A 25,870-nucleotide genomic window follows, 5' to 3' on the forward strand; every position below is an offset into this window, starting at 1 on the left:
GGCTCGAGACTCACGTATTTTATAGTTATGAAGAATTCTTTAACCTACCTATTCTAATATAAGCCAAAGTGTTGCGAACATGTATTGATGTATAAATTATGTATAATACCAAACATGGTAATATCTGACATGTAACTATTGTTATTAATAAATTATTTCATTTCATTTCATTTCATTGTAAACAGTACATATTATTGATAACATATGATGGTAATGCAATAATAAAGTATTTTTCTTACTTTGGCGTTCGGTCAATATTTCGCGCGCAAAATGCCACCTCCGCTCGCATACCGGCAGCCACAAGCCTGTGCTTGCGGCTGACGGCTTTTACTTAGCATAAGGATGTCTTTCGGCGCGCGGGGAGCATGACGAAGGTTGGAGCATATACTGTGTTATAGACTAGTTAGACACACTTTCAACCTTTGTAAAAGTTTGTTTGCGTTTAATACGACGTCCATACAAAATAAGAAGAACGTATAACATTTATACGTTTCTAAAGACTATTATGGTGACGAAAAAAGTTAAGTGATACTTGGCTTAAATGACGTATGAGACATTTAAACAAAAAAAATATTATACGATTTTTAGACTAGTATCAGATCTAAATTTTTGCTAAAGATCCTAATCTTAAAGCGCGTATAGCGTCTTTTACGTATTTTTAGCCTAGTTTTTGGCTTATACGTTATTTTAGGCTAGACATGGTGGATAAGATTTTACGCAAACCAGAGCGTAAAAAAACGTATAGCTGCATATACGTTGTTTTAGCCTGGCTTTGTCAAATAGTCGCTTTTTAGACTAGGAACGCTTAGAACATTAGTGCAAATACGGTCTTTTTACGATATTTTTCTCGAAAACTAAGCCACTTATCGGAAAACGGCCCAAAGTGGTCGATGCATCTCGATCTCTGCATTACGAATATCACAAAAAGTCAATTTTGGCAAAATGTCGAAAAACTGCCTTTTAGACTATGACGGCAGCATGAGCCGTGGCAAAATGCCGGGATAACGCGAGGAAGATGATTTATATAATTATTTATTTAAAGTTGAACTTTAATAGCTGTTATTTGAATTAAATATTACCTATAGTAACGGCCTTATATGCTTTAGCATGGCTGCATATAGGCCTCATTTAGACGGTGCAAGAACGCGCATGCGAGTTTCATTACATTGCGGTTTTTTATCGGTCGGTTGAATTGGACGTAACCAACAGTCCGCAATGTAACCAAAATTGCATGCGAGCTCGCGCGCCGTCTAAATCAGCCCGGCTTAAATAATCTTTGAATTTTTCCCTATGTTTGTGTAAAACCTTTTTAAATGAAAAATACAAGACCAAACCAAAAGGTATATGATAATGTCAGTGTGGGCTCGTCGGAACAATATCCATGCATACAAATGTTTTATGCATGAATCCGCCGATCAATCTATAGCAGGTAAGGGTACACTGCGTACGTCAGCATATACCCAGTATAATGTCCTCATTACCTATCTTCGAGTATTTTATGCCACGTCACTGAATAAATAATAGTAATGTACATACTAGGTACAGAAGGTTCACTCTATAACAAAACGAGAGATACTAGCGCAAGCGCGAGCAAGCGTCCGTATAGCGGTGCGCGGCAACTACTACTGCTAGACACCAAAACTGGTGTGGCCGCATGTACTTATAGCGACGCGACGAAATCGCGGAGTGAGCCACGCTTTCCGCGTACACTGTTTTGCGTTAGAAGGAACAAGCTTTTAGGATGACTCACGTTAGACCGGGCCGGAGCTTTCGGCGCTTACTTCTATATGACATGACAGGCGATCACGTGATGCTTTCCATAGAAAACGATGCGCCGGAAGCTCCGGCCCAGACACGGCCCGCTCTAACGTGAGTCATTCTTGACTGCTCACTATCATATTATTGCATAACTGCGTCCCTTATATTGGCCTAGTTGGTCAAATTTGTGTAGGTAATAAGTACCTACTCGGCAGTAAACGAAACGGGGAAAGGTCGGTTAAAATTAATTAATGTTAAAAAGAGAAATGGGGTGGGGTGGATGTAAACTGTCTAGAACAAAGGCGAGAAAAAGATAAGTACTTACTTATTCTGTGAATTGTGACCTTTTCCAGAAAATATTTCATTTCAGAGTCATTCAGTTTAAGTAAGATAAGATAAGATTTCTTTATTGTCAAAGCTGTGTTGGTACATAGGTCTTATAAATATTACAGAAGTCCATCAGCTTGCCCATTTTGGGCGTACAATTTGTAAACTAACCTAACGCATTCAAAAAAACAATAACAATAACATAACATCATACATAACTATTAAGTAATTGTCTATGTACATAAAATATTCATTTAAATATTTATTTGTTTTATATTCAGGAAGTATTGTAATATTTGTAATACCCATCGATAATGTCTTCTTTCCCATCGACGACCACTTTGGCCTGTGCATTAGCTTCGCTCATTTCATCCTGGCCCCAATTTCACATCGGTGACAGGTGCGACAATTGTAAAACATCACTGTTGCTGACGTCACAGGCATCCATGGACTACGGTTACCGCTTACCATTAGGCGGGCCGTATTCCTGTTTGCCACCATCATTTTATTATTAAAAAAAACTTTATTATATCGGAAAAATCAGATATTTCTCTTGCTAAGTTTATGACAATTGTCACAAGAAACACGACATGGTCACGAAATTCCGACATATAACTCATTTCCTGTCAAGAATTACCTACAATAAAATTCTTCTACATCTTGACAATTGTCAGAAACTTCGCAAGAGAAATATCTGTCTTTTTCCGATATAATAAAGTTTTTTTTAAATAATACATTGATGGTGGCAAACAGGAATCCGGCCCGCCCGATGGTAAGTGGTAATCGTAGCCAATGGATGCCTGTGATGTCAGCAACAGTGATGTTTTACAATTGTCGCACCTGTCACCGTGGTGAAATTGGGGCCTGCTAGCTAGATTCAAATAAGAAAAAAATACATATAATAATAAACACTGTTCTGTCGTGTTTGTGTGACAGATGAAGAAACATCTAAACATGGATTACAAATTGAAATAGATGTCATATAGAGTTAGACCAAGAAAAGTCTGCAACAACTTTGACAGCATACGCAGTGCAAGAGTTATTTCTTCTTCTCTGTCGTATCGCTCTTGACAGAGCGGTCGTGGTCACGTTGAGGCGTCCGCATCGGTAGCAGAGGCAGACACAGCTCTTCGCACTATCTCCCGCCATCTCTCCCTGTAGTGTTATTTACACGTCATAATTTCATAGAAGTTTGACGTTTAAAATAACACTTAGCTTTTGACTTCATACGAAAGAAAAAGTGACTATAAAAGGGCCCACAGATTACCAGTTCGTCGGACGATATCAGCCTGACAGTTGTTCGGAGATGTCAAATTTTGCGTTTAACTGACAGGCCGATATCGTCCGGCGAACTGGTAATCAGTGGGCCCCTTAAGGTAGATGGTATGGGCTCGTTCCTTACCGAATCATTTCAGGCTTATCAATTAAGTGCTTACAGGGGGGCGAATACACCCCCCTACTACAGTACTAAACGTGTTGAGTATGCTAAACAAACAGAGTAACAATTCGTATGCACAGCGCACATATCTAAGCCGTTTGGCCCGCTGAAGGGATCAAGTAAATGGTTCTAACGATACATGTAAACATACAATAGGCGTTTCAATTCACGGAGGAGCGTGAGTTCTTATCGCTTTGTTTTAAGAGGAAAGGCGTCTTCATTTTATAAACAAGTGCGATTCGGAAGGGTTCCGTGAAAATAAACAAAAAACCGGCCAAGTGCGAGTCGGACTCGCGTTCCAAGGGTTCCGTACTTTACACATTTTTTTTATGTGAAACGTGAGTGAAATGTCTTTAAAAAATTCGTAGGGTTCACATTCACATTTGATTTTGTAACACGATATAGTTTGAAAAACTTTATTTTTTAATTTTCTCATTTACCCCCCAAAAGTGACCCAAAATCACGTTTGTTGTATAGGAGGCCCACTTAAATATTTATTTTATTCTGTTAGTATTTGTTGTTATAGCGGCAAACGAAATGTATCATCTGTGAAAATATCAACTGCCTAGCTATCACGGTTCATGAGATACATACAGACACGGAAAGACAGACAGACGGACAGAGGAGTCTTAGTAATAGGGTCCCGTTTTTACCCTTCGGGTAGGGAACCCTAAAACCAATTTAAGAGTTATGTTTCTTTAACAAACAAAACAAACGTATAAAAAATAAATAAATTCAGAACAAACAACGTAGCAAAAATTCATATATTTGTCAGTCGTCTTAAATAAAATAAGGTAAGTTGATTCATTATAAGTATTTTCAATGTACTGAAACCTAAAAATATCCTACTTATGCGGGGATTCTAGATATATTTCTTGTCTGTTATTTTTTATTAGCCTAATTTAGTGACCCTAACATGTTGTGAACATGTTGGGGCACCTGATGCGTCACGATACTTACATAAAGTCTAATATAATTGAAGGCAAAATAGATAAACAGAGAGGCAGAGGAAGACCGACACGTGCATATATTGATCAGGCCAAAGAGAAAATCAACGTAGTGACGTATCAGGAGCTCAAAACAGTGGCAGAGAGAAGAACGGAATGGCCATAGTCTAATAAAACATGGTCTTCCATTCCCAGAGTGACACAGGCCTACGTCACAACAACATGGCCGCTATATATAGCGCTATCGCATATTATCATATAGCGCTGTCGCATGATGACGTAGGCCCGTGTCAGTTAGGTGACCTAGAAAAGACGGGAATGGAGTACCAGGCGGAGTATATTATTATACCATGGGAATGGCGATTACCCCACCGACAAGAGCTAGGCTCTTAAGAATAATGATGATGATGAATTTAGTGACCCATTGCTGGACAAAGGCGTCTTCTCGTTTCCGCCACTTGACCCTGTCGTCTGTTATTTCAAGAAAATATATTTTTTTGCCGCTCTTTTTACTGTGTTGTACCTAATAACAACAAAAAAACCATTTGTACAATACCAAGCGATACATCAAAACCATCATTGTCCAAACATAACACAATTTATGTTTAGGTATTTCGTTCTTTCCTTAATACCAACATTTTATAATAAATCATGAAACCGTTCTTCAAAACGCTCACCTCTTTACGTACAATTTATTCCTTTACACGATTATTCCGTCTGAGATCGCGAAAATATATACTCTATATCTTTAGGTATTTAAATAAAAGTAAACAAAATCTATCCTCAAATGGCTCCTTAAGCCAGTTGCGGGTAGATGAAAACATTACATGATCAAATAATGTAGTTTAAAGTCAGGGCCCTATTTAACCACCGTGTCGCATTTGTCGACATCACTGTTACTGACGTCACAGGCCTCCATAGGCGGTAACCGCTTACCATCAGACGGGCGGTGTGGTTGTTTGCCACCAACATGTTAATAAAAAAAAAACTCCACTATATCGCCAGTAAATAAGTACTTATTTTGCGAAGCTAATGACAATTGTCACAAGAAATACGACAATTGTCACGAAATTCCGACACAGAACTCATTTGCTGTCAAGAATTACCGAAAGTTCTTTGAAATCTTGTGACAATTGTCATCATTATCATCATAAACATCACAAAAGAAATAGCTGTTTTTTGCCGATATAATAATGTTTTTTTAAATAATACAAAGATGGTGACAAACAGGAATACGGCCCGCCCGATGGTAAGCGATAACCGTAGCCCATGGATGCCTGTCACGTCAGCAACAATGAGACTTGTCGAATTGTCGCACCTGTCCCGTTGCAATAGGGGCCAGGTCGTTCAGTGACAGATCCAGGCGGTTTTATATTTGTTTGGTTAAAACCAATAAATAACCCGAAAAGGTACAAATTGTTTATTTATTTTGTTTTAAATACCTAGAGATACAGAGTATAGGTATGTACCTAAAATAATTTACCGGTACAAGAGGGTCTTTGTATTGCCAACTTTGAGAGATATTGAAGGATATTTAAAGGCTGAATTGGGGCCTTGTGGTCCAAAATAAGTAAATATAGTAATTAAAAAAACCGGCCAAGTGCGAGTCGGACTCAAATTATAATATAATTATTATTGTCCAAGAAGAACAAAAGAAGGAAGTTGACATATTACTATGGAAACTAGTAAACTTTTTCACACAATTAGCCTCATGCATAACTTTTGTTTTAATTTTTTTAATCATTATTCATTATTTATTAGTTGAGACTCAAAATATCTCTATACCAAATTTTATCTAAATCGGTTCAGCGGTTATTGAATCCCTATACAAATTTCCACCTCCCTTATCACACCCTTAAAGGATGATTTTTGAGATTTAAAGTGGGCTATGTTATTCCCTGGAACTAAAACTATCTCTGTACCAAATTTGAACTAAATTGGTTTAGCGGTTTAAGCGTGAAGAGGAATTTAAAAAAAAAGTATTTTTTTCATATTTTATGTGTTTTTACTTCTGAATGGTGTCATTATGATATCAGAGATGAATTTTTGATGAAGATTTATACGAAAACGATACCAAACTTGGCCTAGTAGCTTAAATGATATAGATATCAAGATCAAGTTGAGAGCCCCCCCCCCCCCCCCCCCTAGAAAATTTACATCAAAAATCTCGGTGGCTCCACTTCTTAAATCCATCCTTGGGTCCTAAAGACCAATCCTGCCAAAGGAAATCTCTTGTTCACGCAACGCCGTATTTTAGGTCCAGCACAATCCGCTATATATATCGTTTGAACCCCGGAGAAAATAAAAATACTTTTATGAACCTTCTCATAATATAATAAAAAAATATTGAAAATATTGAAAAATTTTGAGCGGTTGAAACGATCGTAATTTTTGGCGTGAATTAGACAGAACTGTACGGTTACCATCAGTTTGTCACTGACGTAAACGCCGTCGAGAACGTAATTTACTTCTATACATCTCGCTCGCACTCGCATATTAGTGCAAACGGGATGTATAGAAAGTAAATTACGTTCTCGACGGCGTTTATGTCAGTGAGAAACTGATCGTAACCGTACTGGATGACGTCACTCGATGGTTTGCTACTTAGTGGCGAGTCAGGTCATAATGCCATCTCTTTCACTCTTGGTAGGTTTTAACAATTTGTTGAAACGAGTGACGTCACGTGTCGTTTCGACTAATGGCGTTGCATTTCACTCACTAGCTTTTCGTGGCCAAATATTTTGTACCATTTATTTATTATTTTAAACAATTAATTGATAATTGAATAACGAAAATGCATTTGTAACATGATATAACGGCAACTCGTTCCGAATAAAAATTATTTCGTTCAAATATAAACTTCATGCATGAGGCTAATTGAGATCACGCATGAAAATATTATGAACTTTAAAATTACTATTACAGAGTTATCAAATAAGTAGGTATACAGAGTTGGAGATAACTTCGTTACACGAGTCGATTTCTCACACAGTCACTTATCAGCTTATCACTCACTTTTCGGGTTTGAGCCATTTACTTCTTAAGTATACAGTGTGTAAATTCAATACGGGCGAATATTTATTCGGTGGTTAGCATAGAACCTAAGAAGTATATTGAGATAGATTTTGTTTAGAAATACAATGAAAAATTTAACCATAGAAAATAATTCTGCCCGCAATATAATAAAACACATAAGTTACGGGATACGAGCTTTGTAAAGTAACTATCAACGCTTGTTGGCGCAAAAAACTCATTTTCAATCATAAATATATTCAAAAAAAATTCCCCCTCAACAAACTTAACAAATTTAAGTTCAAGTTTGACTACCTAACTACTTTTAACTTTGAAGCAAAAGTTGACATTTTCTATGCTAATGTAACTGAAAAGGCTATTACTAAGTTAGTACAAGCTGTGAGACTTGGCTTACGACTCTGCATTTAAAATGACACGAACTTAAAGGGAATCATTTTATAGTTTCATTTTGTATTTACATACAGAAAACGTACGTAACTATACCTATCTTAGGCTTTTAAGTCTACTATGACACTACAATATACAGATGTAGTGATAATTGTTTTGATTCTTATTTTCTCGGAAACGTTCGTATTCGTCATGCTACTTCAATCAACCTCAGTAATGTTTGTAGAGACGAGACTGACTGAAATAGCAAGACACGTTCGTACGTTTCCGTGAAAATACGAAAGAAAATAATTATGCACTACATTTGTACCCATCGATAAAATCATTGAAAGCGCCTTGACAACAATTTAGTCTACCTGCTCGACAAGTTTAAAATGGTGAAAATTAGAGATACGACTCCTAAAAAAACGTGTGATACCTCATGAATTCGGAATGATGTAGGTATAGAAAAAGGTGTTCGAAACGTTTATTAGCATAGAAACTTTCAAAAGTTATAGACAAAAAAAAGGCGGAAAAAAAGTAGTTTTTTTTTCCCGCCAATATCTCGAAAAGTTTTAATATTTAATAGATTTAATAAGAGTATTACTAGTAGTACCTACTATCTCTATTTTTCACCATTTTGAACTTATCGAGTACCTAGACTAATTGTTACACTGTATATTTTGGTACTGTGGATGTCTGCTGTAAAACAATTACCTAATCACTGTTAAAACAATAATATGGGGCATTATCTATGAAAAGGGACCTTATTGTCGATAACGCTTACGCCGCACAGCGTCGCGCGGCATTGTATTTATATCAGAGCATCGTTAATAATGGCGTAAGCGCCATCGACAATAAGGTCCCTTTTCGTAGATAACGTCACATATAATAAATACTGTAATAATTAATAACACTCGGCAGACAGACGTCATGATAAGACGTTATCATCACACCGAAACCACGTTTGTATCACTCCGACTAATTTGTTCTTTTTAGGGTTTCGTAGTCACCTAGAAACCTTTATAGTTTCGTCATGTCTGTCTGTCTGTCCGAGGCTTTGCTCCGTGATCGTTAGTGCTAGAAAGCTGCAATTTGGCATGGATACGTAAATCATGCATTGCGACTTCCGACAGAACGATGAAATAAAAGATTAAAAAAAAAATTAAGGGTACCTTACCTTTCATACAAATTGTTTTTTTTTTTTTTACTTAAGTCTTTCAAAACGAGTACCGGTACCCGAAAATCATTTTTTGATATAGTTAATATTTTCGGAAATAATCGCTCTGAAAGAAACAAGATATGAGTCGTCGTCCCTCTAACTTTTGAACCATGGATCTAAAAAATATGAAAAAAATCGTGAAACAAAAGCTGAATAAATACTTTCAATGAAAACTATAGCAAACATGATTGGTCAAGTCGTTTTTGAGTTATTGCCAAAAAACTTCTTTTCTTAGTAAAAAGACGTAAGTATTACAAAACGCAGCAAATGTACTACATTATTATGCTTGTTGATACTTACTAATAGCCCCCGTTTGGCCTATTTTGACAGACTGGTAACTACGAAACCCTACACTCAACATGGGCCGACATGCTCTTGGCCAATTATTTATTTATTATAATCATCATGATATGTACAATGAACTACTTGTTATTAGTTTGTACAAGTCATCCGTACTCGACAAAAAATAATTCGTGCCCGCGACCTCGCGGTGAGTAATACATACGGCAGCACAGATTTATTTCACTAAGATGTTAACCATGAGCCGATTGATAGCGCTCGTGTGTGCGTTAGTATATTCGAGCGACGCGGCCAGGATCTTAGCCGTGTTTCCAACACCTTCAATAAGCCATCAAGTAGTGTTTAGACCATTGACACACGAACTAGCAAGGAGAGGACATGAAGTCACCGTCGTCACAACAGACCCAGCCTTCCCAAAAGGACAAGCTCCAGCAAATTTGACAGAAATTGACGTACACGACATGTCTTACGAAGCTTGGAGAAAAGTAATAGCGAACAACAGAAACGGTGACAAAAATGATATAAGAAGCCAAGTTAGAGGTTTCAATGACGTGTGTCTTGAAATATTCGAGAAACAAACTGCTGTTGCTGAAGTACAAGACATTATTCGGAACAAGAATAACACTTTTGATTTGTTGCTAGTAGAAGCTTGGACAGGGTTTGCTCTTGGATTTTCTCATGTTATCAAAGCCCCAGTTATAGCAGTAAGTTCTTTTGGTGCTGCTGGAGATAATTATGACGTCATGGGAGCCCCGATTCATCCTCTGCTATATCCTCTACCAACAGCGATACGTGTTTACAATCTATCACTTTGGGAGAAGGTTACAGAATACTACAATTATTTTACTATAATAAACGACGTAAGAAATGCAGAAATATATGAAAATGCCGTTCTGAGGAGGATTTTTGGTGAAGACACTCCTTCTTTGAGTGAATTGAAGAACAATATTGGTATGATGTTCCTAAATATACACCCTCAATGGGAAGGCAATATACCAGTTCCTCCTAGTGTGATCCACATCGGAGGAATTCACCAGAAACCGGAAATGGATTTACCGCAGGTTTGTTAGTTATTTTGGCTTATTATTTTTCGGGAAACTAGTAATGGTTAGTACAGCAGTATATATTAATATCTATAGATATACGTATGCCTAATGCGATCGTGCCGGAAGGAAGTGATTTGGGGAAAGTCTACGACTATTATTTTTAGTTTTTAGGTTTGTATGTTAGCAATTAGCATAAGTTCAACTTACTTACATTTTATTATAAGATAGATTTTATAATATGTGTATGAGAAATGAATATATCAATACTTATAAGTATTAAATTTAATATTTAAATTTAATACCTAAACAAAAAAAAAAAATTTTTAGGGTAGTCCATACAAATAGTTATCTTTTTAACTTTTTTGCATTGTTTCAATAGTATGGGGTATCGTTGGATAGGTCTTTCAAAATGAATAAAGGTCTCCTAAAACAATTTTTTGATATAGTTAATATTTTCGGAAAGCACTCCGAAAAAAAATGTGCCTCCCCCCCCCCCCTAAGGTACTCCCTTATGATACTTACTAATAGCCCCCGTTTGGCCTATTTTGACAGAATGGTAACTACGAAACCCTACACTGAGCATGGCCCGACATGCTCTTGGCGATTATTTTACAAGCTTTTATTTAACTTGCTTATTATTATGATAGGTGTGAATCAAATCCTGGAAGTTATATTTGACCCACTTCTAAAATTTGCGTAAATCGGATGACAATGCAATATTATGATGATATGGAGCTGACAGGAGGCAGCCATGGAAAATCTGAATTAAATAATAATTTAATGTCATTATCGAGTCTAACGCGATTAAATTTCAACGTCGAAACGTCGGAAAAAAGGTAAAAGAATGAAATTTTATCGCATAGACCCGTCAAAGACATGAATTATGTGTACAAAACGCGAAAATTTTAAGTGTTATAAAATTTATAAATAATAAATTGTATTAAATTGTGTTCTTCAAGGATCTCAAGCAGTACCTCGATTCTTCCAAGCATGGCGTGATCTACCTCAGTTTTGGTACAAACGTCGATACCTCTATCCTACCCAGAGAAAAGATCCAGTCTATTATAAACGCGTTATCACAACTACCTTACGACGTTCTATGGAAGTGGAACCAGGACGAGCTCCCAGGCCGAACGAAGAACATCAGGATATCAAAATGGTTCCCGCAGTCTGACCTTTTAAGTAAGTCAAAATGTATACCCACCAATGACATTTCATGTAAAATTGGCGTACAAGACTCACTAGCTAGTCATTGCACTAGTTTCCGTGCATGCTCTAGTTTTCGTCCACTTGATGGATTAGCAAATAATAATAAATATTCGATTGTTAATTTGCTACTTGCGAAATATAATTTTTATGTGGATAGATATATTCTTGAGACATTAAGGATTGCAATAAGTCCAAATTTGTGTAGTAATGTAGGTATATTCAAATTTCGTCAAGTGGACGAAACCTAGAGCTGGACGAAAACTAGCTCAATGACCCTATATAGGTACTGTACAAAAGTTAGCAGATCTCTGCAACAGCCAAGTCCTTACACCCTGACTTTACTATCCCTACACCTTGGTTTAAAAACTTTGGCTTGGCCGTTTCATAGATTTTACTAGCTTTTGCCCGCGGCTTCGCACGCGCAGGAGAGTTTTTTTAATAATCTATGTACTTTAATGGTTTTAGGTATTTTGAATGTAAACAAACCGTTTAAGATGATAATTATTTTAAAAACGATGTTTGTGTACTGTTCAATTATTAGAAGGTATTTGTAATCTTATAATTTTGTAGCTCAAAAAATTTACTTTAAGGGATTGAATTCTCAAAAGTCTGGATCACGTGTGGCTGTAAATCAGCGTGTATGTTACAACCGTCTATGCTATCTTCGTAATTAGCATTCCCCACCAGGGGCCATAGTTCACGTCGGCTACGTTATATTTTAATTTTGATCCCATTTTTGTAATTTTTGTAATTAGCGTCCCACAAAACCATGGAAATGATACCCATATTGATATTTTGAAATTTCAACCCCATTGCACCCCGAACAGGGGGATGATTGTTCACTTCGGCTACGTTAATTTTAATTTTGATGCCATTTTTGTTATTAGCGGCTCAAAATACTATGAAAACGATACCCATATTGATATTTTGAGATATCAACCCTATTGGGGACTTTTCCCCCTCTTAGGGGTTCAATTTTCAAAAAACCTGAAACACGTGTTTACTCATTTATATTTAGGAATACTCCTGTGAAATTTGGAATAAAATAGTCTAACTTATCTTGTTTCTCCTTACAAACTTTGGACCCCCATTTCACTCCTTTAGGGGATGAATATCGAAAAATCCTTTCTTAGTGGACACCTAGACCTTATAAGGAATCTAGTTGCCAAATTTGGACTTTCTAGTCCCAGCGGTTTGGGCTGTGCGTTGATTTAAGTCAGTCAGTCAGTCATGTCTTTCACGTTTATATATTTAAGAGAAGGTATTTGTAATCTTATAATTTTGTAGCTCAAAAAATTTACTTTAAGGGATTGCATTCTCAAAAGTCTGGATCACGTGTGGCTGTAAATCAGCGTGTATGTTACAACCGTCTACGCTATCTTCGTAATTAGCATTCCCCACCAGGGGCCATAGTTCACGTCGGCTACGTTATATTTTAATTTTGATCCCATTTTTGTAATTAGCGTCCCACAAAACCATGGAAATGATACCCATATTTATATTTTGAAATTTCAACCCCATTGCACCCCCACCAGGGGATGATTGTTCACTTCGGCTACGTTAATTTTAATTTTGATGCCATTTTTGTTATTAGCGTCTCAAAATACAATGAAAACGATACCCATATTGATATTTTGAGATATCAACCCTATTGGGGACTGTTCCCCCTCTTAGGGGTTCAATTTTCAAAAAACCTGAAACACGTGTTTACTTATTTATCTTTAGGAATACTCCTGTGAAATTTGGAATAAAATAGTCTAACTAATCCCACAAAACCATGGAAATGATACCCATATTGATATTTTGAAATTTCAACCCCATTGCACCCCCACCAGGGGATGATTGTTCACTTCGGCTACGTTAATTTTAATTTTGATGCCATTTTTGTTATTATCGTCTCAAAATACTATGAAAACGATACCCATATTGATATTTTGAGATATCAACCCTATTGGGGACTGTTCCCCCTCTTAGGGGTTCAATTTTCAAAAAACCTGAAACACGTGTTTACTTATTTATCTTTAGGAATACTCCTGTGAAATTTGGAATAAAATAGTCTAACTAATCTTGTTTCCCCATACAAACTTTGGACCCCCATTTCACTCCTTTAGGGAATGAATTTTGAAAAATCCTTTCTTAGTGCACCTCTAGACCTTATAAGGAATCTAGTTGCCAAATTTGGACTTTCTAGTCCCAGCGGTTTGGGCTGTGCGTTGATTTAAGTCAGTCAGTCAGTCATGTCTTTCACGTTTATATATTTAAGAGAAGGTATTTGTAATCTTATAATTTTGTAGCTCAAAAAATTTACTTTAAGGGATTGCATTCTCAAAAGTCTGGATCACGTGTGGCTGTAAATCAGCGTGTATGTTACAACCGTCTACGCTATCTTCGTAATTAGCATTCCCCACCAGGGGCCATAGTTCACGTCGGCTACGTTATATTTTAATTTTGATCCCATTTTTGTAATTAGCGTCCCACAAAACCATGGAAATGATACCCATATTTATATTTTGAAATTTCAACCCCATTGCACCCCCACCAGGGGATGATTGTTCACTTCGGCTACGTTAATTTTAATTTTGATGGCATTTTTGTTATTAGCGTCTCAAAATACAATGAAAACGATACCCAGATTGATATTTTGAGATATCAACCCTATTGGGGACTTTTCACCCTCTTAGGGGTTCAATTTTCAAAAAACCTGAAACACGTGTTTACTAATTTATCTTTAGGAATACTCCTGTGAAATTTGGAATAAAATAGTCTAACTAATCCCACAAAACCATGGAAATGATACCCATATTGATATTTTGAAATTTCAACCCCATTGCACCCCCACCAGGGGATGATTGTTCACTTCGGCTACGTTAATTTTAATTTTGATGCCATTTTTGTTATTATCGTCTCAAAATACTATGAAAACGATACCCATATTGATATTTTGAGATATCAACCCTATTGGGGACTGTTCCCCCTCTTAGGGGTTCAATTTTCAAAAAACCTGAAACACGTGTTTACTTATTTATCTTTAGGAATACTCCTGTGAAATTTGGAATAAAATAGTCTAACTAATCTTGTTTCCCCATACAAACTTTGGACCCCCATTTCACTCCTTTAGGGAATGAATTTTGAAAAATCCTTTCTTAGTGCACCTCTAGACCTTATAAGGAATCTAGTTGCCAAATTTGGACTTTCTAGTCCCAGCGGTTTGGGCTGTGCGTTGATTTAAGTCAGTCAGTCAGTCAGGTCTTTCACGTTTATATATTTAGATATTGCACTATAGGTTTGCCATTTTGTGGGCTACATCGGAAGCATAAAGGGCACATTTTCGCCTCGCGCCAAATATCTGACGGCTCCTATGCTGCCCCCTATAGTTCATGCACGGGGCCTAAAGCGTCTTTAAGTTGTTTATCAACTGATAGGAAATAATACTGTCAACATTTTACAGGACATCCGAAAGTGAAACTTTTCATCACGCAAGGAGGTTTACAATCAACGGACGAGACGATCACTGGAGGGGTGCCGGTGATTGGCATTCCTATGATTGGCGACCAGTTTTATAATGCGGACAAGTATGTAATACACAAGATCGGCAAGAAATTGTGCCTCGAGGATCTCACCGAAAACACGCTCAGAAGTGAAATAAAAGATGTTATTGGGGATAATAGGTAAGAGACTATGTTTTACAATGGGGGCAAAGTTGTTGTTTAACCCCTCGTGCTATTGATACCCGAGCAAGAGAAATATTCCAAAATTGAACCACGAGCGTAGCGAATGGTTCGAGAAGTGGAATCTTGAGCGTTGAGAGGGTTTCAAGGCACGAGGGTTAAACAAACTTTGCCTCCGAGTGAAACGCAATATTTGGTGTGGTGAAAAAGTATTTGCAAGTTTAGTCTACATTTTAATGTTAACACATTACCACCAAAAAGCACAAAAACAACACGCTCTCACTCGTTCCCATCAAATGTACCCATGAAGCTTTCGGAATTTCCACGTTTTGGATAGCTACGGACAGCCTTTGTGACCCATCGAAAAATGAGTCGAAACGAAGATCCTTCCCTGTCTGAGAAAAAACGGCATAAGTAACTTATCATCATTATCATCATCATATCCGCATTTATCGTCCACTGCTGAGCATAGGCCTCTCCACGAGTACACCACTTGCCCCGGTCTTGAGCTAATCTCACAGAGATGTGACCCGCAATCTTTCAAATATCATCCACCCAACGAGCCAACGGACGTTAGGCGCTTCTTTCATCCGAAAGCGGCCACCATTTCGTTAACTTTAACTAACAGACAATTTTTATCACAGTTATCTACTTTGACATAAAATAGTTATTAAAATGATAACATACGTACCTATAAGTCGTCTCATTTATTTTAATGAATTAAAATGTCTGCGATAGATAAAATTATCACTGAAGATAAGGAGTTGTAAACTAGTGCCCACGAGACGATTATTATTATCATTATATTGTTATGATTGTCTCGTGTTAAGTAAGTAAGTAAACAATACATTATGATGCTACTTTACCACACTAGTGCGATAATTAGCACATTACGTGACTACGTCGAAAATGTAAAGGGCTATTTGTACTGTATAACTTAGTACGATACACGTGCGAATAGTTAATTCGCAACTCGTGTCGACTTATCAATTTATCGCCACTCGTTTAGAATTTTTTAATGTACTAATTACGAAAAATATTACACCACAAAGAAAACAAAATCAAAAACATATTTACAATGTAAATAAGGGAAGTAAGAGGCGGTATTATTGCTGTACCTAAGCGATTTCTTCCGGACAACCTATAAAAATTGAGGTAGACCAAGATAAGTCCGCAACGATTTTGATAGCACACTCAGTGCGACTGTTATTTTAACGACAAACTTCTATGAAATTATGACTTACTTATAAAAGTTATAAATAATACTTGCACTGCGTGTGCTATCAAAGTTGTTGCACACTTATCTTGGTCTAACTCTATAAATATTTGGGTTACTGTACAACTGACGGAATACAATTTGCACGATTGGCTAGTTCGGTGCAAATTATAATAATTGGTTTTGGCAACTACCATTTTGCATATAAAACGGATAAACTAATTTATTTTTCAGTTACCGAGACAACGTTATCCGCCTAAGAACGCTAATGAACGACCAACCAACATCATCGCTAGATCGCGCCATCTGGTGGACGGAGCACGTACTTCGCCACGGCACTAAGCATCTCCGCGCGCCCGCTGCCAATATGCACTGGTTTGAGTATTACGATGGGCAACTACTAGTCATTGTACTGTGCGCTGTTTCAACTGTGATATTATTGAGTAGTGTAGTGTTGCGTAAGATAATTAAGGTAGTATCGAGTAATGTTAATGTAAAATTTAAGGTTACGTAGATTTTGTGATGTGACATTTGGAATGTGACTGTAGCAATTATATTTCTAAAATTACTCCTTAAATAAAGGGGCCCACTGATAAACAGTCCGCCGGACGGTATCGGCCTGTCAGTTAGAACAAAATTTTGACAGTTCCAAACAACTGACAGGCCGATACCGTCCGGCGGACTGTTAATCAGTGGGCCCCTTAATTGTTATTTATGTCTATATTGACTATTCCTAATTGTATGTTAATTTTAATGTCTATATTTGTTAAACTGTTTACCTAGATACTGAATGTACTGTATAATGTTATTAATGTTTTTATATAGTGTTATCTAGAGAGGAAAATGGGGACTACGTTTGAATTGTAAGAAAAGGCGCTTTCACGCGGTCGTCCACTTTCATCTTAAACGTCGTTAATGTGCCAGAGGAAACATTGAATAAAATCCCCACCTGAGAGTCCTGAAAACATTACATACCCTATAAAGGCGGCCGTTAAAGTTAAAACCCCGAAAAACAACCCTTTTAGTTCCTTGATAACTGGCAATTTGGGTCTCAGGATTACACGGCACACCGTAACATACCTGACAAAAAATGTTGGTCGGTGCTTTTTAAAAGAATGGTATTTTATACAATCGTGATATAATAGAGAGCTTTTCAGTCGAGTACCGCGTTTAGGCTACGAAGCTAAGCTTGCTGAGTCTATGGAAGATGATTAAAGCCAAACTCAAAAGCGAAAAAAAGCAGCAGTCTTTACCTATTTGCAGTCTTTTGCTAGATATGCCTAAGACGTTTGACTGTATTGTTCATGAAATTCTTTTTTTAACAGATGAATAATAAATTGGTAAAAGACGACACGCTCTGCTTTCAAATAATATTTCACAGTTATTTGACGAATAGACAGCAAGCAACAGTGGTTGTTAGTTATAATAGGAAAGATAACTTTGAGTTGCACACAATCAGCCTTTGATGCTATTAAAGACGGGGTTTCACAGGGGAGCGTCTTAGAGCCAATATTGTTTCTGATCAAACTGAAATCATAATGTTGTATTATTCGAATGCAGATTTTAATTTCTGCTCTGTTCGGTGTAACGCGAATCCTTTAAGGGGAAGGTGCTACGGACGAACATTATTGAATTTATTAGTGCAGAAAGTGTTTGTTTACGTGCTATTAGGGAAATTGTGTCTTCCGCCTTTATGGTATAGTCGAGATAAAACGTTGTCAAGAAGACTTTAACGAACACCTTACTTTGTGCCCCAGCTTTTGATGCCAAGGACGTGTAAAAATTATGTATTTTTGAATAATTATTTAAAAATTACATTTTTTTAAATAAATAATAATTTTTTTAAGATTCTGTATTTATTTGTAGTTTATGATTCTTATGAGGATAGAGCAACTACTAAACTACTAAAGTTAAACTATGTGTGTGTATGTATGTAAGCACTTTATTGTACATAAAACAGGTGGACATTTCAATTAAAATAAAATATACGAATACATAAAGGTGATTTTTTATCTGGATATCGTCCAGTTAGTTAACCTTACTTTTATTTTTATTTGAGGAAAGTTTATTATAAACAATATTTTTAATAATTATATTTTCAAAACTAGCTTAAATAGCTAAAACATTTAGGCATTCCATCTTTAACACCTGTGCTAAGCCTACAGATACAATTTTTAGATTTAAGAATTATAAAGTAAAAAGACCTATTTTAATTAAGATACATTCAAAACTCTAAAAGGAAAAACTTCTCGTTTACCTACCAACTAAACCCAGGCATTTTAAGTGAAACCTTTCTTTGTTAAGTAAATATCTAAACCAAAGTAACCACATCACTAGTTTCAAACTGATCAGGAAAGGTATTTCGTTACACAACTTTACGGAACTTAAAATAAAGTTGCTTTTCCTTTGTGGTTGGTTTTACGTGAAACCTCATGAAGTTTAATTAAAAGTATTAACAAAATGGAAACCAGGCGGTAAGAAGGGAAGAGGAACTAACCTCAAGTTCAACCAAAAAACCTCGGTTTGATATAATGCGTTATTTTACATGCTGTTTAAAGTGTTGTAATATATTAATAGCTTATTATGCAGTGAACTAACGTGGCAATGTGCAGCTAATGAATAATTAACTTAAAACGTGTCAAACCATTCTTTAGTCAACACCCGGCAATCCATCGTGGCTATTTCTGTAAAGTCCACCTATCACTTTACTAAAGGGGCCCACTGATTAACAGTCCGCCGGGCGGTATCGGCCTGTCAGTTGTTGGGAATTGTCAAAATTTTGTTCTAACTGACTGGTCGTTACCGTCTGTTATCGCGGACTGTTAATCAATGGGCCCCTTTAGCAACTACCGACCAATGTTATGCTCTAGGAGCACACATGATATTAGCGAAATCATAAATTTGATGTTAACCATTTTTAAAAAGAAGAAAAATAAGAATCTATGGAGCCAGTCTAAGAGTTACTTGCTACCGATGTAGGTAACTGCCCAATAGGCAATATCCTACAACCGTAACAAAGCCACTATAGCTCCTATCTTCATAACCAAGCCGTCACTTTTAGCTACAATTTCCATCGCCACTCATGGTATAATAATATACTCCGCCTGGTACTCCATTCCCGTCTTTTCTAGGTCACCTAACTGACACGGGCCTACGTCATCATGCGACAGCGCTATATGATAATATGCGATAGCGCTATATATAGCGGCCATGTTGTTGTGACGTAGGCCCGTGTCACTCTGGGAATGGAAGACCATGTTTTATTAGACTATGTCGCCACTAAAATACAAGCGAGTTGAAGGCCCACTCAGGTCGACGTTTATAATGAGCGCCTAATAGCTCACTAAACTGTGTTAATTTATTATTATAATGTATGCTAGATTTTGTAGTATATCGACGGCGAAGTACCATGAACTCCTAACTAACATTTTTAGTAATACACATTTTCATTCATTTAGTAAAAATAGTTAGGAGTTCATGGTACTTCGCCGTCGATATTACCTTGTAATAAATTATGTTGAATGAAGACCTTATAAAAAAAATCGCCACAGTAAATTATAATTATGGGGAACGTTTTATAAGGTTTGAGGGATATTTTGTCACAAGTAACACTGATTTAGCGTAATTGCCAAACTAGAACCACCAAATAGGAAATAGTATTTCATATAGAATGGACACACTCTATTCAGTCCCTAAAGGAATCACCGTCACTCCGCAACGGCAGATTGCCTACATATGTACCATTCAAGCTCATGTTGCGTAAGTATTTCCATGACAAACTTTCTTTTTCGTCAACTTAATGATTCACATTATATAAATATGTATGTATGTTTCTTTGTATTAAGTATATGTGTAAGTTTTGTCGCGTACCACTCCAGCAGGGCGACCGCGGGGTGAGGTGCGAGCGGGAGGCAGCCAAGATGACCGCGGACTTGCCCACTAGCCACCGCGGCCATAACTCGGCTCCGTCGCATTTGTAATACCTTTTTTCTATCATTAAACTCATAGTAGAATTATTTGAGTTTATATTTAGCGTCCATAGAATAGGATAATGAAAATGAAAATGAAAAAATTGTTTATTTGGATTACAACATTTCACAATTCACAATTAGTAATGCTTGGAATCTCCTAGTAAGTATTGTAAAATACTTGTGACAGAAGACTCCGCTACTAACTATTAAGGTTTTATAAAAATAGTAGTAACCGAACATATCATTACAAAATATTTAGGTGAAGATATTAAGTATGAACTTAATATCTTCCAGGATAGGCCCTCAACATTGGTCTTTCGAACCGGATCAATATAGTTTATATTCATTTATGATCTTGGTTACAAATTAATTTAATTTAAAAGACACTGCACCTACTTAATCTTTCTGGCTTAACCCATTTGTTGACTGGTAGAGAATACCTCAAGGCATTGAGTCCGCCATTTGTACCTTCATATTGTATTGTGCAATAAAGATTAAATAAATAAATAAATATTGATGGAAGACAGAATCTTAGTTCGATTAAGCAACGCAATGAAATACTACTGTATGTGTGTTGTGTCAATCATTAATGCTCGTCAATATCAGTAAATAACAACTTTTTCTAGTAGTAAATAACAACTTTTTCTAGTAGTAAATAACAACTTTTTCTAGTAGGTCAATATGAGAAAGGGCATTTAAATTTTATTACAGGGAAAACCGTTATAGGGCTGGGGATGAATTCTTATATTTGTATGTGAGTCGTTCAGAAATAGTCAGAAAGGAAGAGGTTTACTCCTGCTCTGCCGACCTTCTGTAAGTAGAATATGTGTACAAAACGCAAGAGTTATCAGCGACGAAAGAGCTAGTAAATTGTCTTCTAAACGTTGCACATTTTTTAAATAAGAAACAATTTCGTTGAATTAAAAATATAGCATACCATCCGATCTACAGCGCAGGCTACGTCACCTTACAGAAAACTCGTCCACCTTAGATTTCGTCAAAATAAAGCTTGCATTATCATCTTCTATCAGCGAAGTGATCTATGGTTGTTGCAAAGTTGGAGTATCTTGTTACCGCGAACAAACTAACGAACTTGGCGGCAGCACTACCGGTCTTAATTACGCGTGGCCACGTTAATTTTACTTAGGTAGATACCATCGCCCACACTGTTAACTGTACATCGGTGGACCTTATGCCTTTTGTAATAAGGTCCACCGATGTACAGTTAGGAATGTTGCTATTTGTACATGATCAAGAACTACACAAAAAGGTTTAATTCTACTTAGTTTTGTAGGTAATGCTGCTATGCGTATCTTTTGTAGTAATTTTTGAAATTGATATCACTTATTGTGGAAGTAAATAAAAATGCAAAATGTAACTGCTATATGTACACATACAAAATGACACAAATATGTAATCAATTAATTAATATACAGACAAAACTGGCTGTTTCACTTTTTTCTAACACTCTTATATAGGCAACTATTAATAAAACGATTCTTAAATAAACGTTTACTAAAGTTAACAAGCCGATAATAGTCGTTTGTCCCTTTCCGACGTATTGGTATGATGGAAAGGGACAAACGATTATTATCGGCTTGTCAACTTTAGTAAACGTTTATGAATAAGGGGGCAAGTCCCTATTATCACAATATTAACTATTTGATAATTCTTCATTACAACGTAAAAATATATTGACAACATTATAGGTTACATTCAGATGACGAAATTTCCCGTGATACTCCCCATTTCCTGCTGCGCCAACGCTGCACTAGCATCTGCTGCATCACATTCCAAACATCACATAACACAGAACTACGAAACCTTAACTTTATTTACATTACTTGAAAATACCTTAACTATATTAAGCAACACTATAAAACTTAACAATATCACAGTTGAAACAGAGCACAGTACAATGACTAGTAGTTGCACATCATAGTATTCAAACCAGTGCATATTGGCGGCGGGCGCCCGGAGGTGCTTAGTGCCGTGGCGAAGTACGTGCTCTGTCCACCAGATGGCGCGCTCTAGGGATGATGTTGGTTGGTCGTTCATTAGGGCTCTTAAGCGGATTACGTTGTCTCGGTATCTGAAAAGATTTTTATCAGTTTAATATTAAAAATGGTACATTCCACACCACGTTGTGTTACAAATGTTAAACTTAATTAAAATGTAGACTTACAAATACTTTTACCTTTTATCCTCAATAACATCTTTAACTGCACTCCTTAGCGTGTCTTCGCTTAGATCCTCAAGGTATATTCTCTTTCCAATCTTGTGAATTTCATACTTTTCCACAGTATGAAACTGGTCGGCAAGCATAGGAATGCCTATTACTGGCACCCCTCCAGTGATCGTCTCGTCCGTTGATTGTAAACCTCCTTGCGTGATGAAAAGTCTGACCTTGGGATGTCCTATAAAATGTAGACCGTATTATATTCAACATTTAAATTTTTCGCGTTTTGAACATATATTAAAAAATATGTAAAACCGGGTCTATTGCTAATTTTCGGATGTGTGCGCGGATCTAGCGAGTTATGCGTGTCGGACTATTCACAATAACTCTCATACCTATATGTGGTGGGTGGTGTGGAATTGTGATGTCCACCCCCAACTATACCAGAAACTTTTCGTCGGGTAGTTACACAAATCTCTGCTTTGACATTTTGCTGGGACATCATTTATCCGCAGCCGCGACCAGTGAAACCTGCGTCGAAACGCCGGAAAAAAAGGTAATAAAATAAATTCACGATAGACCCGGTTTTAAATATGTATGTTTTAAAATTAGTATTATTTGCTTTCGTTTAATAAGCAACAGTATTTAGCGATACTACAATTTTCCAGGCATGAACCGTAAAAATGCATGGCTACTTTATGTAAAAGTTCATTCATGATGTGTCCATACAAGTTTGCAGCTCACTGCACTTAGTACCTAGCTGTACATTATTATTTACTAAGTAAAAACTAAGAAAGTTTTTTTACATGCATAGGTTTTGTTACGTCATTCCGGAAGACGTGGGCAGAATCAACCACGCGGATTCAGTAAATTTTAATCAACTGCTTCGTACCAGTATAAGTAAGATTCTAGTGTACAATCTAACAATCACAGTACAGTTAATACCACAGCAAATACTGAAATCTTCCATCGACCCACATTCCAAAGATAAAGATTACAGATAATTATATTGCATTAAACATTAACAGGTACAAGGTCTTAACAATACCTACTCTATTCTATGTCTACTTATAATGCAATGCGGATTTAATGAACTCGAATTAATATTTTTATGAATATGGATGAGGCAAGCATGTGCTAACGTAAATGAGTTAGGAAAATCTTAAGAAAAACTTAAAACGAAACTAAAAAAACAACAGGAAAATAGTAGAAATTTATGAAAACGTTGGTTGTTATCGGCGATGCACACAAGTGCCCTACCTAGACCTACTATAAAGAGTACGTTGTCATCATAAGTGTGGTATTTCACGCAAGTTTAGCGCGAGTAATAGCCCATTTTATTTCCTAGGGAGCAATGGATTTTTTGAAATTATGTCTGAGTCATACAAACCAAAGAGTTTATAAGTCAAACATTTATTTAAAATAAAGTTATTTTAACTATTTAATTTCTTTTAATGATTAAAAAACTAAGTTCCGGACAATATTTTAAACATTTTCGCTTAAAACTTTGTTTTTTCTGTCCAACACTATCCTCTTAACACATTCACTGCTAAGAACTTGCTAGACCTGAAGTCCTGTGACTGAATTTCCTACCGTAACTAAGTCCATCGGACAGTCTGGCAAATATGTGCCATATGGTAAGAAATAAAGTTTGTTTTCAATATTTTGATAATGCAATAGAACATCTATGAAACGGCCAAGCCATAGTTTTTAAACCAAGGTGTAGTTTTGTAGAGATTTCATAACTTTTTCGCAGTTAGTATATAAGCTAGTGAGCCTTGGCCACCAATTTTACATTAAATGTTTTTGGTGGGTATAAAAATATTGACTTACTTAAAAGGTCTGACTGTGGGAACCATTTTGAAATCCTGATGTTCTTCGTTCGGCCTGGGAGCTCGTCCTGGTTCCACTTCCAGAGAACGTCGTAAGGTAGCTGTGATAACGCGTTTATAATGGACTGGACCTTTTCTCTTGGTAGGGCAGAGGTGTCGACGTTTGTGCCAAAACTTATGTAGATTACGCCATGCTTGGAAGAATCAAGGTACTGCTTTAGATCCTTAAAACAACACAAGTACCGCATTAAGTTAATAAAATAAAAAAGTATCCTTTCAGTACCTTGCCCTTGTAGCAACATTTGAATAAGAGTTCTTTTAAAATATTGATAGCAAATAAAGAAATATATCTATCAATTTGAAATTAGGATCCTGATAATACATCTTCCTATCGTCTTATCATTTGCATCCCACCCGGTTGCATCCTAAAGGAGCTGGAGTCCACTTTGGGAACCTGATACGAATAATATTAAGCCAAAACACTAACAAACCTGCGGTAAATCCTTTTCCGGTTTCTGGTGAATTCCTCCAATATGGATCACGCTAGGAGGAACTGGTATATTCCCTTCCCATAGAGGGTGCATATTTATGAACATCATACCAACGTTATTCTTCAATTCACTCAAAGGAGGAGTGTCTTCTCCAAATATCTCCTTTAGAACATCATTTTGATATTTTTCTGAATTCCGGAAGTCGTTCATTATAGAAAAATAATTGTAGTATTCTGTAACTTTCTCCCAAAGCGATAGATTATAAGCACTTGTTGCTATTGCATGAGGGTATAGTAGAGGATGAATTGGTGCCCCCATGATGTCATAATTATCTACAACAGCACCTAAAGAACTTACTGCTATAACTGGGGCTTTGACAACATGAGAAAATCCAAGTGCGTATCGTGTCCAAGCTTCTACTAGCAACAAATCATAACTGTTATTCTTGTTCTGAATAATGTCTTGTACTTCATCAACTGCAGTTTGTTTCTCGAATACTGCAAAACACGCGTCATTCAAACCTTTGACTTGTTCTCTAACATAACTTTTATGACCGTTTCGGTTGTTCGCTATTAGTTTTCCCCAAACTTCATATGATATGTCGTGCACGTCAATTTCTGTCAAATTGGGTGGCGCTTGTCCTTTTGGGAAGGCTGGGTCTGTTGTGATGACGGTGACATCATGTCCTCTCCTTGCTAGTTCATGTGTCAATGGTCTAAACACTACTTGGTGGCTTATTGAAGGTGTTGGAAACACAGCTAATATCCTGGCCCCATCGCACAAACTAACAATTACTAACGCAAACACGAGCGGTAACAATCGGCTCATGGTTAACAACTAGGCAGAATTAATCTGTGCAGCCGTATA

The 25,870-nt window shown here is 36.7% G+C and overlaps 2 protein-coding genes across 2 annotated transcripts; one reads left to right on the plus strand and one right to left on the minus strand.

Moving 5' to 3' along the window:
* Positions 1-9,621: 9,621 nt before the first annotated feature.
* Positions 9,622-17,044, plus strand: LOC134801255 (UDP-glucosyltransferase 2-like). The gene is made up of 4 exons (XM_063773786.1): positions 9,622-10,452; positions 11,397-11,619; positions 15,095-15,314; positions 16,765-17,044. The coding sequence occupies exons 1-4, from the start codon at positions 9,622-9,624 to the stop codon at positions 17,042-17,044; spliced, it is 1,554 nt and encodes a 517-aa protein (XP_063629856.1).
* A 5,247-nt stretch (positions 17,045-22,291) lies between these two features.
* On the minus strand, positions 22,292-25,870 carry LOC134801025 (UDP-glucosyltransferase 2-like). Its single transcript, XM_063773526.1, has 4 exons — positions 25,004-25,870; positions 24,514-24,736; positions 22,699-22,918; positions 22,292-22,593 (listed from the first exon to the last, which is right to left on the minus strand). The coding sequence occupies exons 1-4, from the start codon at positions 25,829-25,831 to the stop codon at positions 22,317-22,319; spliced, it is 1,548 nt and encodes a 515-aa protein (XP_063629596.1). The 5' UTR covers positions 25,832-25,870; the 3' UTR covers positions 22,292-22,316.

This window comes from Cydia splendana, chromosome 21, assembly GCF_910591565.1.
Source record: "Cydia splendana chromosome 21, ilCydSple1.2, whole genome shotgun sequence".
NCBI lineage: Eukaryota > Metazoa > Arthropoda > Insecta > Lepidoptera > Tortricidae > Cydia > Cydia splendana.

What these genes read in the sequence shown, in the direction of transcription:
- LOC134801255 (XM_063773786.1), top strand. Translation starts at nt 9,622, where the DNA reads ATGTTAACCATGAGCCGATTGATAGCGCTCGTGTGTGCGTTAGTATAT. An exon ending in CCCGCAGTCTGACCTTTTAA is followed by an intron (nt 11,620 to 15,094) that starts GTAAGTCAAAAT and finishes AACATTTTACAG; the next exon opens with GACATCCGAAAGTGAAACTT. An exon ending in GATGTTATTGGGGATAATAG is followed by an intron (nt 15,315 to 16,764) that starts GTAAGAGACTAT and finishes TTTATTTTTCAG; the next exon opens with TTACCGAGACAACGTTATCC.
- LOC134801025 (XM_063773526.1), bottom strand. Translation starts at nt 25,831, where the DNA reads ATGAGCCGATTGTTACCGCTCGTGTTTGCGTTAGTAATTGTTAGTTTG. An exon ending in CGGAAAAGGATTTACCGCAG is followed by an intron (nt 24,737 to 25,003) that starts GTTTGTTAGTGT and finishes TGTTGTTTTAAG; the next exon opens with GATCTAAAGCAGTACCTTGA. An exon ending in GATGTTATTGAGGATAAAAG is followed by an intron (nt 22,594 to 22,698) that starts GTAAAAGTATTT and finishes AAATCTTTTCAG; the next exon opens with ATACCGAGACAACGTAATCC.